This window comes from Dasypus novemcinctus, chromosome 6 (assembly GCF_030445035.2).
Source record: "Dasypus novemcinctus isolate mDasNov1 chromosome 6, mDasNov1.1.hap2, whole genome shotgun sequence".
Taxonomy (NCBI): Eukaryota; Metazoa; Chordata; class Mammalia; order Cingulata; family Dasypodidae; genus Dasypus; species Dasypus novemcinctus.
The window spans coordinates 115,120,604-115,133,576 of NC_080678.1; the positions used below are offsets into that span (position 1 = coordinate 115,120,604).

General features: G+C 40.5%; 1 protein-coding gene across 9 annotated transcripts in view; it reads right to left on the bottom strand.

Annotated features, from left to right (window-relative positions):
- The window catches only part of LOC101427306 (uncharacterized), a 146,203-nt gene that overhangs the window by 70,695 nt on the left and 62,535 nt on the right, over positions 1 to 12,973 (bottom strand). For 4 of the 9 annotated variants that reach the window (XR_011649099.1, XR_011649094.1, XR_011649093.1 and 1 more), the window contains 3 exons: positions 5,397 to 5,585; positions 2,173 to 2,243; positions 1,912 to 2,001 (listed from right to left, as the gene is read on the bottom strand). Coding sequence is in view for 1 of the 9 variants with exons in the window: in XM_071215921.1 (XP_071072022.1) it covers positions 5,466 to 5,585 (120 nt within the window). In the remaining 8 variants the exon portion in view is untranslated. Of the gene's footprint in view, positions 1 to 1,911; positions 2,002 to 2,172; positions 2,244 to 4,239; positions 5,586 to 12,973 lie in introns of those variants that run through there. The other 5 variants (XR_011649098.1, XR_011649097.1, XR_011649096.1 and 2 more) reach the window with 3 other exon arrangements.

The following is a 12,973-nucleotide window of genomic DNA, read 5'->3' on the forward strand; positions in this document are numbered from 1 at the left end:
AAGCGGGGGACACCCCGCCCCCGCGTGGGGCGGCACTCCTTGCACCCATTAGCACTGCGCGTGGGCCAGCTCCACACGGGTCAAGGAGGCCCGGGGTTTGAACCGCGGACCTCCCATGTGGTAGACGGACACCCTAACCCCTGGGGCAAGTCCGTTTTCCCATAGAGGACATTATCTTGAATGAAGCAAGTCAGGCATAAAAGGACAATTACTGTATGATTTCATTATTATGAACTAAATATAATGAGCAAGCTGAAGGAGTTAATAGCTAGACTATCAGTCACCAGAGTATAGAATGTGGTTAGAGAATGTTTCAAAAGCTGAGGTTTAATCTATGCAGAATTGGTTAAAAAATTGTTTGTAAATGGAAATGAAAAGAAATAGTGAAAGCCCATCATAGGATTTGTAATTAGTAAAGCTAACATGGGTATGATAGTGTTTGTTTTTCTTTTTTTCTTTTTTAAAGTAATGGAAACACTTTAATAGTGTTTGAAGTGATGAATGCACAACTCTGTGATTATACCAAATGTAATTGGTTGTATATTTTAGATAACTTATATGGTTTGTGAAAAAATAATAGGGTGGTTTGAGGGGGAAATATAGCAAATGTAAAATATGAACTATAGTTAGGAGTAATACTCTGACAATGCTCTTTTTTCTTTTAATGTTACATTCAAAAACTATGAGGTCCTCATATACCCCCCACCCCCTCACCCCATTCCTTCCCCCATAACAGCAACCTCCTCCATCAGACAATGCTCTTTCATAATTTGTTACAAATGTTTTAAAATAATGCAAGCTATTGGTGGTGGGATGAGGTATGAGAGCACTGTATGATGTTACACATGTTCTTTTGTAAGTTCACAACCTTTACTATACGCTTATTGTTTATGTTCATGTATGAATGATATACTTTAATAAATTTTTAAATGGAAAAAATTTCAATTGAAAGAAAGCTGGAGAATAAATTAAGGACTGAATAATACAGTGAACCCAGAGGTGGATGAGGATTGTGGTTAATAGTACAAATACAAGAATGTTCTTTTATGAGCTAGAACAAATGTACATCACTATTACAAGATGGTAATAATATGGAGATGCATGGGAACAACATGATTAATGTAACTTATTATGGACTATAGTTAACAGCAATATTGTAACATTTGTGCATCAATGTCAAAGAAGGTACTGTGTTAATAATAGAGGGGATATGGAAAAAAATATACAGGTACACTATAGACCATAGTTAGTGGTAATAGTCTGATGATGTTCTCTCATAATCTGTAACAAATGTTCCACAACAATGTAAGGTATTGGTGGATGGGTTATTGTATGGGAAATCTTCACATCATGCATGATTGTTTTGTAAGTTCACAACTTCTCTAATAAAATATATTAAAAAGAATGCAAAAAAGATCAATGAAACTAAAAGCTGGTTCTTCAACAACAACAAAAACAATAAAATTGACAAACCTGTAATAAGAGTGAAAAAGAAAGACACACATCACCAATGACAGGAATGAAATAAGGAATGTCACTACAGAAGCAATAGCCTTTAAAAGGAAACAAAGGAATACTATGATGAAATTTGTGTTGATAAATCGACAACTTAAAAGAAATTGATTGATTTCAAACTACTAAAACTCAGTCAGAAAGAAATGAATAATCATTAAAGAAATGGATTTCATAATTACAAAGGTTCCAAAAAAAATCACCAGGTTTGATTGTTAAGTTCATGTGTCAACTTGGCTAACTTATGGTGTACAGTTGTTTGGTCAACACAAGCACAGGCCTGATCATTATTGTAAGGATATTTCTTGGATTTAAATCATCAGTAAATTGATTGCATCTATGGCTGACTACATCTACATCAATTAAGGAGATTGCCTTCAAAAATGAGAAAAGTCTCACCCAGTCAGTTGAAGACTTTAAAGGGAGAACTAATGATTTCAGCAGTCAGAAGGAAGAATTTTCATCTCTACTTCAGCCAGTCAGCTTTTCCTGTGAAATTCATCAAAAATCTTCACTGGAGTTCCCAGGTTTCAGTCTGCCCTACAGAATTCAGACTTGCCCATCTCTACACTTGAATGAGCCAATTTTTATAATAAATCTCATAGTATTTACATTATAAAATATATATATTTTATATATATAATATATAAATATATTTACCATATATATCCTTTTGGTTGTTTCCCTGGAAAACCCTAATACACTTGGTCCAGATGAATCTGATGGAAGATCTACCAAATATTTAAAGAATTAATATCAGTTTCTTTCACAAAATAGAAGGGACATCCTCCAACTCATTTCATGAGGCTAGTATTAACCTGATATCAAAACTAGACAAAGGGGAGTAGATGTGGCTCAAGCAGTTGAGTGCCTGCTTCCCACATGGGAGGTCCTGGGTTTGGAACCCAGTGCCTCATTAAAAAAAAAAAAAGAAAAAACAAGCAAACAAACCAAAAAGCCAACTCAGGGAAGCCAAAACGACTCAGTGGCTGAGCACCAGCTTCCCATATACAAGGTCTGGGGTTCAATCCCTGGCCCCGGTATCTCAAAAAATACAATAAAAATAAAAAGCTAAACAAAGATAGTACAGAAAAAGAAAACTGCAGACCAAGACGTCTCATGACCATGGATACAAAAATCCATAACAAAATAATAGCAAACCAAATTGAACAATATATAAGGAGAATTATATATTATGACCAAGAGGGATTTATTCCAAGTAGTAAGGCTGGTTTAACATTAAAAATCCATAATGTAAGCCATGTATATATCCATGCTAATGGAGAAAAAAACATGATCATATCAACTGATGTAGAAAATTACAAAATCACAAAATTACAAAATCATTTACAAAGTCTGACCACCTGAACAAACTGTTGGCAAGTTAGGAATAGAAGATAAACCAAAAGAAAAAGAAAAAAGAGTTAACACAGCAAGCCTGAGATTGATAGCCTTAAAAATGCCTGGTTGCAATTTTGGCCCTTAGCTGGCACCTGGGACTATGAATTTCAGAAATATTCTCACCATTCCCTGGTAAGAATGTCTCCCTAGGGAAGCGGACTTGGCCCAGTGGTTAGGGCGTCCGTCTACCACATGGGAGGTCTGCGGTTCAAACCTCAGGACGCTTTGACCTGTGTGGAGCTGGCCCATGCACAGTGCTGATGTGCACAAGGAGTGCCCTGCCATGCAGGGGTGTCCCCCGGATAGGGGAGCCCCACATGCAAGGAGTGTGCCCCCTAAGGAGAGCCACCCAGCGTGAAAGGAAGTGCAGCCTGCCTAAGAATTGTGCCACACACATGGAGAGCGAGATGACGCAACAAAAAGAAACACAGATTCCCATGCCACTGACAAAAACAGAAGTGGACAAAGAAGACGAAGTAGCAAATAGACACAGAGAACAGACAACCGGGGTGGGGGGAGAGGGGGAAGGGGAGAGAGAGAGAGAGAGAGAGAGAGAGAGAGAGAGAGAGAGAGAGAGAGAGAGAGAGAGAGAATTTTAGTATGTGCTCCACAGAGCACCTTGGACACTGAGTCTCTAATGACCTTCCTTGGTAGACAACACTTCACGTGGGTGGTCACAGTGTGGTGCAGGAGGAAGTAAATGCCTCCTGTGTGATTCCACTGGGAGAGGACTCTTGGAAATGTGTGCTTCTTTCCCTCTGACCTTCACTTCCATGCACCTGTTCCCTTGGCTGGTTTTGCTTTGATTCTTTTCACGGTTATCATTATTAGTCATGACTCTGACTACATGCTGAGTCCCTGTGAGTTCTCCAATAAAATCACCAAACCTGGGAGTGTCATGGGGACACCCAACACAGAGAAATCACCAACACTTGATACGAAGAATCTACAAAAAAGTCTAATGTCATACTTAAAGTTAAAAGACAATGTTTTCACCCAGCAAAGATGTCTATTCTCATCAGTCTTATTAAACATTGTACTGAGTTCTAAGTAACTGCAATGAGCAAAGAAAAAAAGCCATAAAATTTTAAACTGTCCCTATTTGCAGACAACATGAAAGTCTACACACAAAATCCCAATGAATCTACCAAAAAAAAAAACCTCAAAGGAGTTCAGCAAGTTCACAAGATACAAGATGAACATGCAAAAATCAATTGCATTTTGTGTGATCTATTTATCTTTTTTAAAAAAGACATTTTAAAAAGCACACACACAAAAAATAATTGCATTTCTGCAACCCACAAATGAACTGGCAGAAACCAAAAGTAAAAACACAAAACTATTTATTCCAAGAAAATTAAATACTTAAGTATAAAACTAACATGTACAGGATATGCATGATGAAAATTACAAAATGCTAATGAAAGAATCAAAGAACTAAATAAATGGAGAAATGTACCATGTTCATGGATTCAAAGACTCAACATAATAAGCATGTCAATTCTCCCCAAACTTACCTACACATTTAATACACATCCTATCAAAATTTCAGCAAGGGTTTTGTACATGTAGATAAGCCTATTGTTAAAAATTGTGAGGAAAAACACAGGTCCTAGCATAGCTAAAACAATCTTGACAAAGAAAATAAAGTGGAGGAAACTTGAAGTTAAGGCTTTATGTGGAACTATGGCCATCAAGACAGTGTAGTATCAGCAGAGGGACAGACACAGATCTATAAAACAAAAGAAAACCCAGACATGGACCCACACAAGTGTTATAATTAATTTTTTATTAAAGTGCAAAATTAACTCAATGAAGGAAGGATAGCCTTTTCAACAAATGATGCTGGACCAACTGGTCAAAAATTGAACCTCAAGTTAAACTTCACACCTTATACACAAACTAACTCGGAATGAATCACAGACTTAAATATAGAATAAAGCTATTAATATATACACTTCCTGGAAGATGGCAAACTAGAAAGACATGAAACTCTCTTCTCTCCCAGAAAAATAGCTAGAGGACAGGCAGAAACAGCCTGGGGGTCGGGGGGGGGGGGGATCTTCTAGGGTTTAGAACACTGGGTGAAGGCCGGACACAGCCCAGGAGAGAGAGGGACAGAAGAAAAGAACCGTGATAACCAAACTGCAAGTTATAAAGAGGCAGCTGCTCCTGCTGGCAACCTTGCCCACACAACAGACACTTTTGAATTCTCCACCTTGGGGCCAGCAGATGCAAAGGGGGCCCCAGGGAACCACCTCCCAGGAAGCAGGAAAGAGAGGGCACAGCCTAAGGCTGACTCAGCTCTTGACCCACAGATTTGGTCTGCTGTGTCCCATGAGCCCTTCCAGGCCAGGTGTGGCTGTGCCAGTTTTTGCCTTGGGAGTTGGCAAGGGGCTAAAGAGACCCAACCCCTCAAATACCCTCCCTACTAACTGGGACTAGTTGTTGAAGACACAGAGGGCAGTGGAATTATTTCCTACCTGGGAAAAGGGAGGCGGCTGCCAGTGAAGGTTGGAGAACTGTCTCTGAGAAAGTTTAAATTATGAGGCTCAGCCTCCAGGCAGATCCTCTATCACATTGATCCGGTCCCTCTTGCTGCAAACACACTCCAACCAGTCTTTGAACTGAGAGGACTGCCAAAGAGCACCATCTTCTGAAGGACAAAAGATCTGCAATGAAGAAATTAAAAGTAAATAAGAGAGGCTTTTCTGGCCTTTATAGCCTCCTTCCCCAAGGCTCTAGGAAGCAGGTTTGCAGCCCATTACTGGGTCCAGAACCCACTTTTGAGCAACTAACAGTGACAATCCTAAAGACCCAGGTTGAAACAAGAATCAAAGAACAGCCGTAACACACAGCCTCCCTCCACTAAATCCCTACAAAAGAGAAAGAAATTGAGCATCTGAGCAAACTACTTCCTAATCAGATGCCTAGATAGCAGCAAAGAACTATGAGCCATACTAAGAAAATGGAAGATGTGGCCCAAGAAAAGGAACATATCAAAGCTCCAGAAGAGATGCAGGATTTGCAAAAACTAATGAGATGCACACAAATTCCCAAAATCAAATTAATGAGTTGAAAGACAGTATAGTTAAAGAGATAAATGATATCAAGAAAACATTGAGTGAAGCGGATTTGGCCCAACGGATAGGGAGTCCCCCTACCACATGGTAGGTCCAAGGTTCAAACCCCGGGCCTCCTGATCCATGCTGTGAACTGACCCACATGCACTGCTGATGCGCACAAGAAGTGACCTGCCATGCAGGGGTGTTCCCCACGTAGGGGAGCCCCACATGCAAGGAGTGTGCCCTGTAAGGAGAGCTGCCCAGTACAAAAAAAGTACAACCTGCCCAGGAGTGGTGCCACACACATGGAGAGCTGAAGCAGCAAGATGATGCAACAACAACAAAAAAAATGAGACACAGATTCTTTGTGCCACTGACAAGAATACAAGTGGATAAGGAAGAACACACAGCAAATGGACACAGAGAGCAGACAACTGGGAGGGGGGAGGGTGAGGAAGGGTAGAGAAATGAAAAAATTAAAATAAGAAGAAAGAAAGAAGACATTGAGTCAAGAAGCGGATATGGCTCAACTGATAGAGCATCCTCCTACCATATGGAGGGCCCAGGGCTCGATACCCAGGGCCTCCTGACCCATGTGGTAAGCTGGCTGATGTGCAGTGCTGCTGCTAGCAAGGAGTACCATGCCACACAGGGGTGTCCCTGTGTAGGGGTGTCCCTGTGTAGGGGTGTCCCCATGTAGGGGTGCCCCACATGCAAGGACTGCACCCTGCAAGGATAGACACCCTGTTTGAAAAAAGCACAGCCTGCCCAGGAGTGGCGCTGCACACACAGAGAGCTGACACAGCAAGATGATGCAACAACAGCAAAAAAAAGAGACACAGTTTCCCAGTGCTGCCTGACAATGGAAGCAGACACAGAAGAACACAGAGAATGGATACAGAGAGCAGACAATGGGGGAGGAAGGGGAAAGAAAAAAATAAAATACATCTTGGAGAAAAAAAAAGACATTGAGAGAGCACAAAGAAGAATTTGAAAACCTGAATAGAAAAGTAACAGCTCATGGGAATGAAAGAAATGATAGGTGAGATCAAAAATACTTTAGAGGGAATTGTGGGAAGATAGTGATGGGCTAACAGGCAGAGCTGGATACTCTCACAAAAACTCCAGAGAAAGAGTCAAAAGCTGTGCATGGGAACTGCTGTGAGGGTCTGCAGACCAGGACAGTGCTACACAACTCCCAGAAGGGTGAGGGACAGAGAGGTGAAGAAGCCAAAAAGACAAACCTGAGTTCCCAAGCCCCTGAGGCAGCCAGGAGAGGCTCTCCTCCCTCACCCCCAAGATATTAAGCTGGGGTAAAACCCCTGGCTCACTGTAGCCAACTGAGAGGGGAACAGACATCTTCCTCCCTGTCAGATGTTTCAAAGGAAAAGGGAGGGGAGGATGGGCTGCTTTCCTTCAGTGAATTCGGCCAGCAGAGCCCTCTTTGAATCTCTGATCTGGAGATTCAACAAAGGAACACAGGAAAGCCAAGACTGAAACACCTCTGTGGAAAGATGCACTGTCTAGTGCCATCTGCTGGCGGTTCTGGAAACTGCACTGACAAAAACTGTGCTCTCTGTATCCAGTCCCTGGGAGAAAACCTGCACCCTACTGGTGATTCCCTGGCCTGGTTTTGAAAGCCTAAGCTGGGAAATTTTCAAGTCTGAGAATAAGTTGAACAAAATATCAGAGAAGAGCTGTTGGGGGCGAAGGGGAACAATAGGCAAGAGAGAGAAATTAGCCATCAGAGGAAATACACCAAGATATTCAGATGCCTGATGCCTTGACATCAGCAAAAAATTACAAGCCATACTAGGCCCAGCCAAAAGAACTAACCAAATATCCTGAAGAAATATAGGGTTTAATACAATTAATCAGTGATAATCACACAACTCTCCAAATCGCTTCAAAGAATTTAAAGAATATATGACGAAAGAAGTAAAGGATATTAAGAAGACACTGGGAGAGCACAAAGAACAATTTGAAAGCCTGCAAAGAAAAGTAACAGAATTTATGGGAATGAAAGTCATGATAGACAAGATTAAAAATACATTAGAGGCACATAAGAGCACATTTGAATTGCTTGAAGACAGAATCAGTGATTTTGAAGACAGAACATCAGAACTGGAAAAGAAAGGAGAACACAAAGAGAAGAGAATGGAAAAAATGGAACAGAGTCCCAGGGAACTGAATGACAATGCAAAATGCATAAACATTTGCATTACTGGGGTCCCAGAAGAAGAAAAGAATGGAAAGGGGGCAGAAAGAATATTTGAGGAAATAATGACTGAGAACTTCCCAACCCTTATACAAATATCAATATCCAAGAAGGACAACACATCCCAAACAGAATAAATCCAAATAGACCTACCCAAGACACCTACTATTCAGAATGACAAATAACAGAGAGAGAGAATTCTGAAAGCAGCAAGAGAAAAGCAAAGCATCGCATACAAGGAAAACTAGATAAGATTAAGTGCAGACCTCTCATCAGAAACCATGGAAGAGAGAAAAGAGTGGTATTATGCATTTAATGTACTGAAAGAATAAAACTGCCAGCAAGAATTCCGTATCCAGCAAAGCTGTCCTTTAAAAATGAGGGTAAGTTTAAAGTCTTCACAGATAAAAACTGATAAAATATGATACCAAAAGACCAGATTTGCAAAAGATACTAAAGGAGGTGCTGCAGCCTGAAAGGAAAAATCAAGGGTGAGAGATTTGGAGAAGAGTTTAGAAATAAAGATTATTAGGAAGAGTGTAAACTAAAGGATAAGAAGACAGACAATAGAACAATATGACAACAGAGAGCCAAAGGATAAAATGGATGAAGCAATTTGAAGTTATCGAGTATCCCTTCACATCTATTCGATGAACCCTGAAATATGGAAAGAAGACCTTTCTCAGGTGAGAACACTTCAGGAGAAGCAGAAAGTGGCATAGAAGATTAAAAAGAGTGAATCAAAAGCAATAGCTCCCCCCCCCCCCCCAGCTTGGGGCATGATGAAAACAATCAATGCATCTGGAAAAAAAAAATCTTGACCAAAATGGGGGAAAGCTAAAGACAAATGAGCTTGTATGGCTGAGACTTGAAAGTGAGTCAGGAGGCCATCCCAGAGATAGTGCTTATGCACATACCAACAGGATTTCATTGACAGCCAAAGTAGGTACTACCCCAAATAGTGAAGTTCCTCAGGGATACGGAGACATCCAGATCCTGTAGTAAGGGCAGATAGCTCAGGAATTTGGCCTCTTGCCAGAAAGCCCTAATCTGGTATTTATGTTCCCCAGTGTGACAGAGTTAGACCCAGCAGTGGTTTCCCTATGCAGGTTCTTCTGTCCTTCTATTTGAACCTATAATTAGTACTAGAGTTGGTAGGTGGACATCCAAGAGACTTAAATCTTTGAGCTGTCCATGTGCCAACTGAGACATGAATCTCAATGGAGTTGCAACACCTACTCTCCAATTCAATGGACTCACTCAGGACAACTAACAGGGAGGAGATGATGGACAAACAACATACCAAGGAACCAAGAGTGCCTACAATTGCAAGCAAGAGTGTCCCATCCAGCAGATGTATGAAATCAAAGCCCCTCAATTAATGGAGTGGGCAAACCATCCCAGAGTCCTCAGGATTGAGAAATGAACTATGGACTAAAATAAACCTACTAGAATTCTACTATAGACTTACTGTGATTCTAGCAATAGAGGAAATATCATTGTTTTGGAGGCAGTGACCCATGAATGTTCTGGGGTTAGGGAGAGGGAAAAACACGTGTAATAGGGGGTGTTTTTGAGACTTAGGAATCATCCTGAATGACATGATGATGACAGATATAAGCCATTATATATCTGGCCATAATTTAGAATCGAATGGGAGAGAGTGTAAACTACAATGTAAACTATAATCCATGCTTAGTGACAATGCTCCAAAATGTGTCGATGAATTGCAACGAATGTACCACACTGATGAAAGATGTTGCTAACATGGGAAAATGTGGGAGGTGTGGGGAGAAGGGCATATGGGAATCCCCTATATATTCTCTGTAACATTTATGTAATCAAAGTATTGTTTAAAAAATAAAAAAGTGAAAAGAAAGAGTGAATCATCAGAAGTAACAGATTTCTCACCAAAGTCAATTCCTAACTATGACTTTGAAAGTGAAGAGATCATTCCTGTTTCTGCAGCTATTGCTGAGAAACAGAAGACAGCTTCCACAAATAAAACACTGGTTATTGTGTCTGCTTCTGTAGAGACTGTAGAGACTGTCACTGAGATGGTGCCCCAAAACCAGGTGGCTCTGTTTTTATCAAAGCCCGATGATGGAAAATGCATAGCATGAATTATTTGAATCTTTTTTTCTCATCGTTTGAAGTTTTAGACATAGAGACATTTAATCTGGAAGAACAGGGCAAAATTCCTCTTTGTAAGGTAAGTTTTTCAGATGAAGTATATAAATTGAAACAGTAGCATTATTATATAGTGTTTGGACTATGTTTTGGTAAATTATGGTTTATAGTTAAGATTAGAATTCTGGAAGAGGAATCTCCTATATTTTTTAATGTAATATTGTGTATGACCTATGTATCTTTTAAAAATAAATGAAAGATATAATATTAAAAAAGAGCAAAATGTTATTGATGTATAAATTTAATTTAATCCAAATATATGGATGGATACATTTTAAAGACAAAACTTGAAAAGCAAATTCTTAAATAGTAAGTAACTTAGTGTTATTAAAACGCTGACTCATTGACTTTTGTATTATGATAAAGGAAATAAGTGATTGCTTTCTCTCCTAGAAACATAGTGCTGTTACTATACACTCTGTTTTCCTTCCCTCTGTGCAGTAAGTTTGTCACATGGCTTAAATGTTTTTAATATTAATTTTGATTCAAAGTTGTGGTTCTGTTACATGTGGAATCTTCAAAAGCTCAGCCAAAAATGCATGCAAATTGAACATTCTGAAGTTTCTCTTAATTTTGATTTGTGCTTAAGTTCTTGGCATTAAAGAAGTTATAACAAGACAGTTGCCTCCTTCAGTATTTGTTAGATGTGTGAAGTACTGATAAGTGTCACAATGATAGTTTTATTTTTTAGATTACACTGGGTTTAGATACCACAAGTGAGTCATGTTTTAAATGTGCATTTTTTTAATGAGTGGATTTTACAGATACATCATAATAAATTGTACTGATACATTTAAAATATATATAGGGGATGATGTGGGAGAGGAAGGGGCATACATGGGAATCCCTCATACTTTCAACGTAACTTTTCTGTGATCTAAAACCTCTTTAAAAATAAAGTTCATTATAGTAAAAGAAAAAAACAATTAGAAGCATACAACAACATATCAAAATGATAGAAGAAAGAATAAGTGATACCAAAGACAGAACAGCTGAAATTAAAGAGAGAAAAGAACAAAGAGAGAAAAGAATGGAAAAAACTGAGCATGGTTCAGGTAGTTCAGTGATAACAAATGCAACAAAGTATATGTCATGGGAGTTCCAGAAGGACAAGAAAAGGGAATGGGAACAAAAAGAGTATTTGCAGAAATAGCTGATAATTTGCCAACTCTCACAAAAGAAATGAACTTACATTTCCAAGAAGTCCAGAGTATATCAGAACAAATGAGAAGAGACCTAGTCCAAGACACATACTACTCAGAATGTCAGCTGTCAAAGATAAAGAGAAAATTCTGAGAGTAGCAAATGAGAAGCAAACCATCACACACAAGGGATGCCCAGTAAAACTGGGTGGATTTCTCATCAGAAACCATGAAGGCAAGAAGACAGTGATACGGTACAATGAGGATACTGGAAGATAAAACCTACCAGCTGAAAATTTTTTGTCCAGGGAAGCAGATGTGGCTCAACTGATAGAGTGTCCACCTACCATATGGGAGGTCCAGGATTCAAACCCAGGGCCTCCTGACCCATCTGGTGAGCTCACCCACACACAATGCTGATGCCGTGCCATGCAGGGGTGTCTCCCACATAGGGGAGCACTACACACAAGAAGTGTGCCCTGCAAGGAGAGCCGCCCTACACAAAAAAAGCACAGCCTGCCCAAAAGTGGTGTCACACACTCAGAAAGCTGATGCAGCAAGATGACACAAGGGAAGCACACTTGGCTCAGTGGATAGAGCATCTGCCTACCACATGGGAGGTCCAGGGTTCAAACCCTGGGCCTCCTTGACCCATGTGGAGCTGACCCATGCGCAGTACTGACGTGCACAAGGAATGCTGTGCCACCCAGGGGTGTCCCCCGCATAGGGAAGCCCCACACACAAGGAGTGCGCCCCATAAGGAGAGCCACCCAGCGCGAAAGAAAGCCCAGCCAGGAGTGGTGCCACACACATAGAGAGCTGATGTAGCAAGATGACGCAACAAAAATAGACATAGATTCCTGGGCCGCTGACAAGAATAGAAGCGGACACAGAAAGAACACACAGTGAATGGACACAGAGAGCAGACAATGAGGAGGGGAGGGGAGAGAAATAAATAAAAAATAAATCTTTAAAAAAAAAGAAAATTCTTTATCCAACAAAATTGTCCTTCAAATATAAAGGCAAGCTTAAAATATTCACAAACAAACAGAAACTAAGAGAGTTCGTAAAAAAGGATCTACCTTTGTGCGGAATATTAAAGAAAGCCTAGGGCCTCAGAGAAAAAGACAAAAGAGAGCCTTGAGGGAAGCAGACATGGCTCAACTGATAGAGCATCCACCTACCACAACGAAGGTCCAGGGTTCAAACCCAGGGCTTCCTGACCCATGTGGTGAGCTGGCCCATGTGCAGCATGCCATGCACAAGGAGTGTCTTGCCACTCAAGGGCACCCCTGTGTAGGGGTGCCCCACACACAAGGTGTGTGCCCCACAAGGAGAGCCGCCCCACATGAAAAAAGTGCAGCCTGCCCAGGAGTGGCACCACACACACAGAGAGCTGACGCAGCAAGATGACGCAACAAAAAAGAGACCAGATTCCCAGTTCC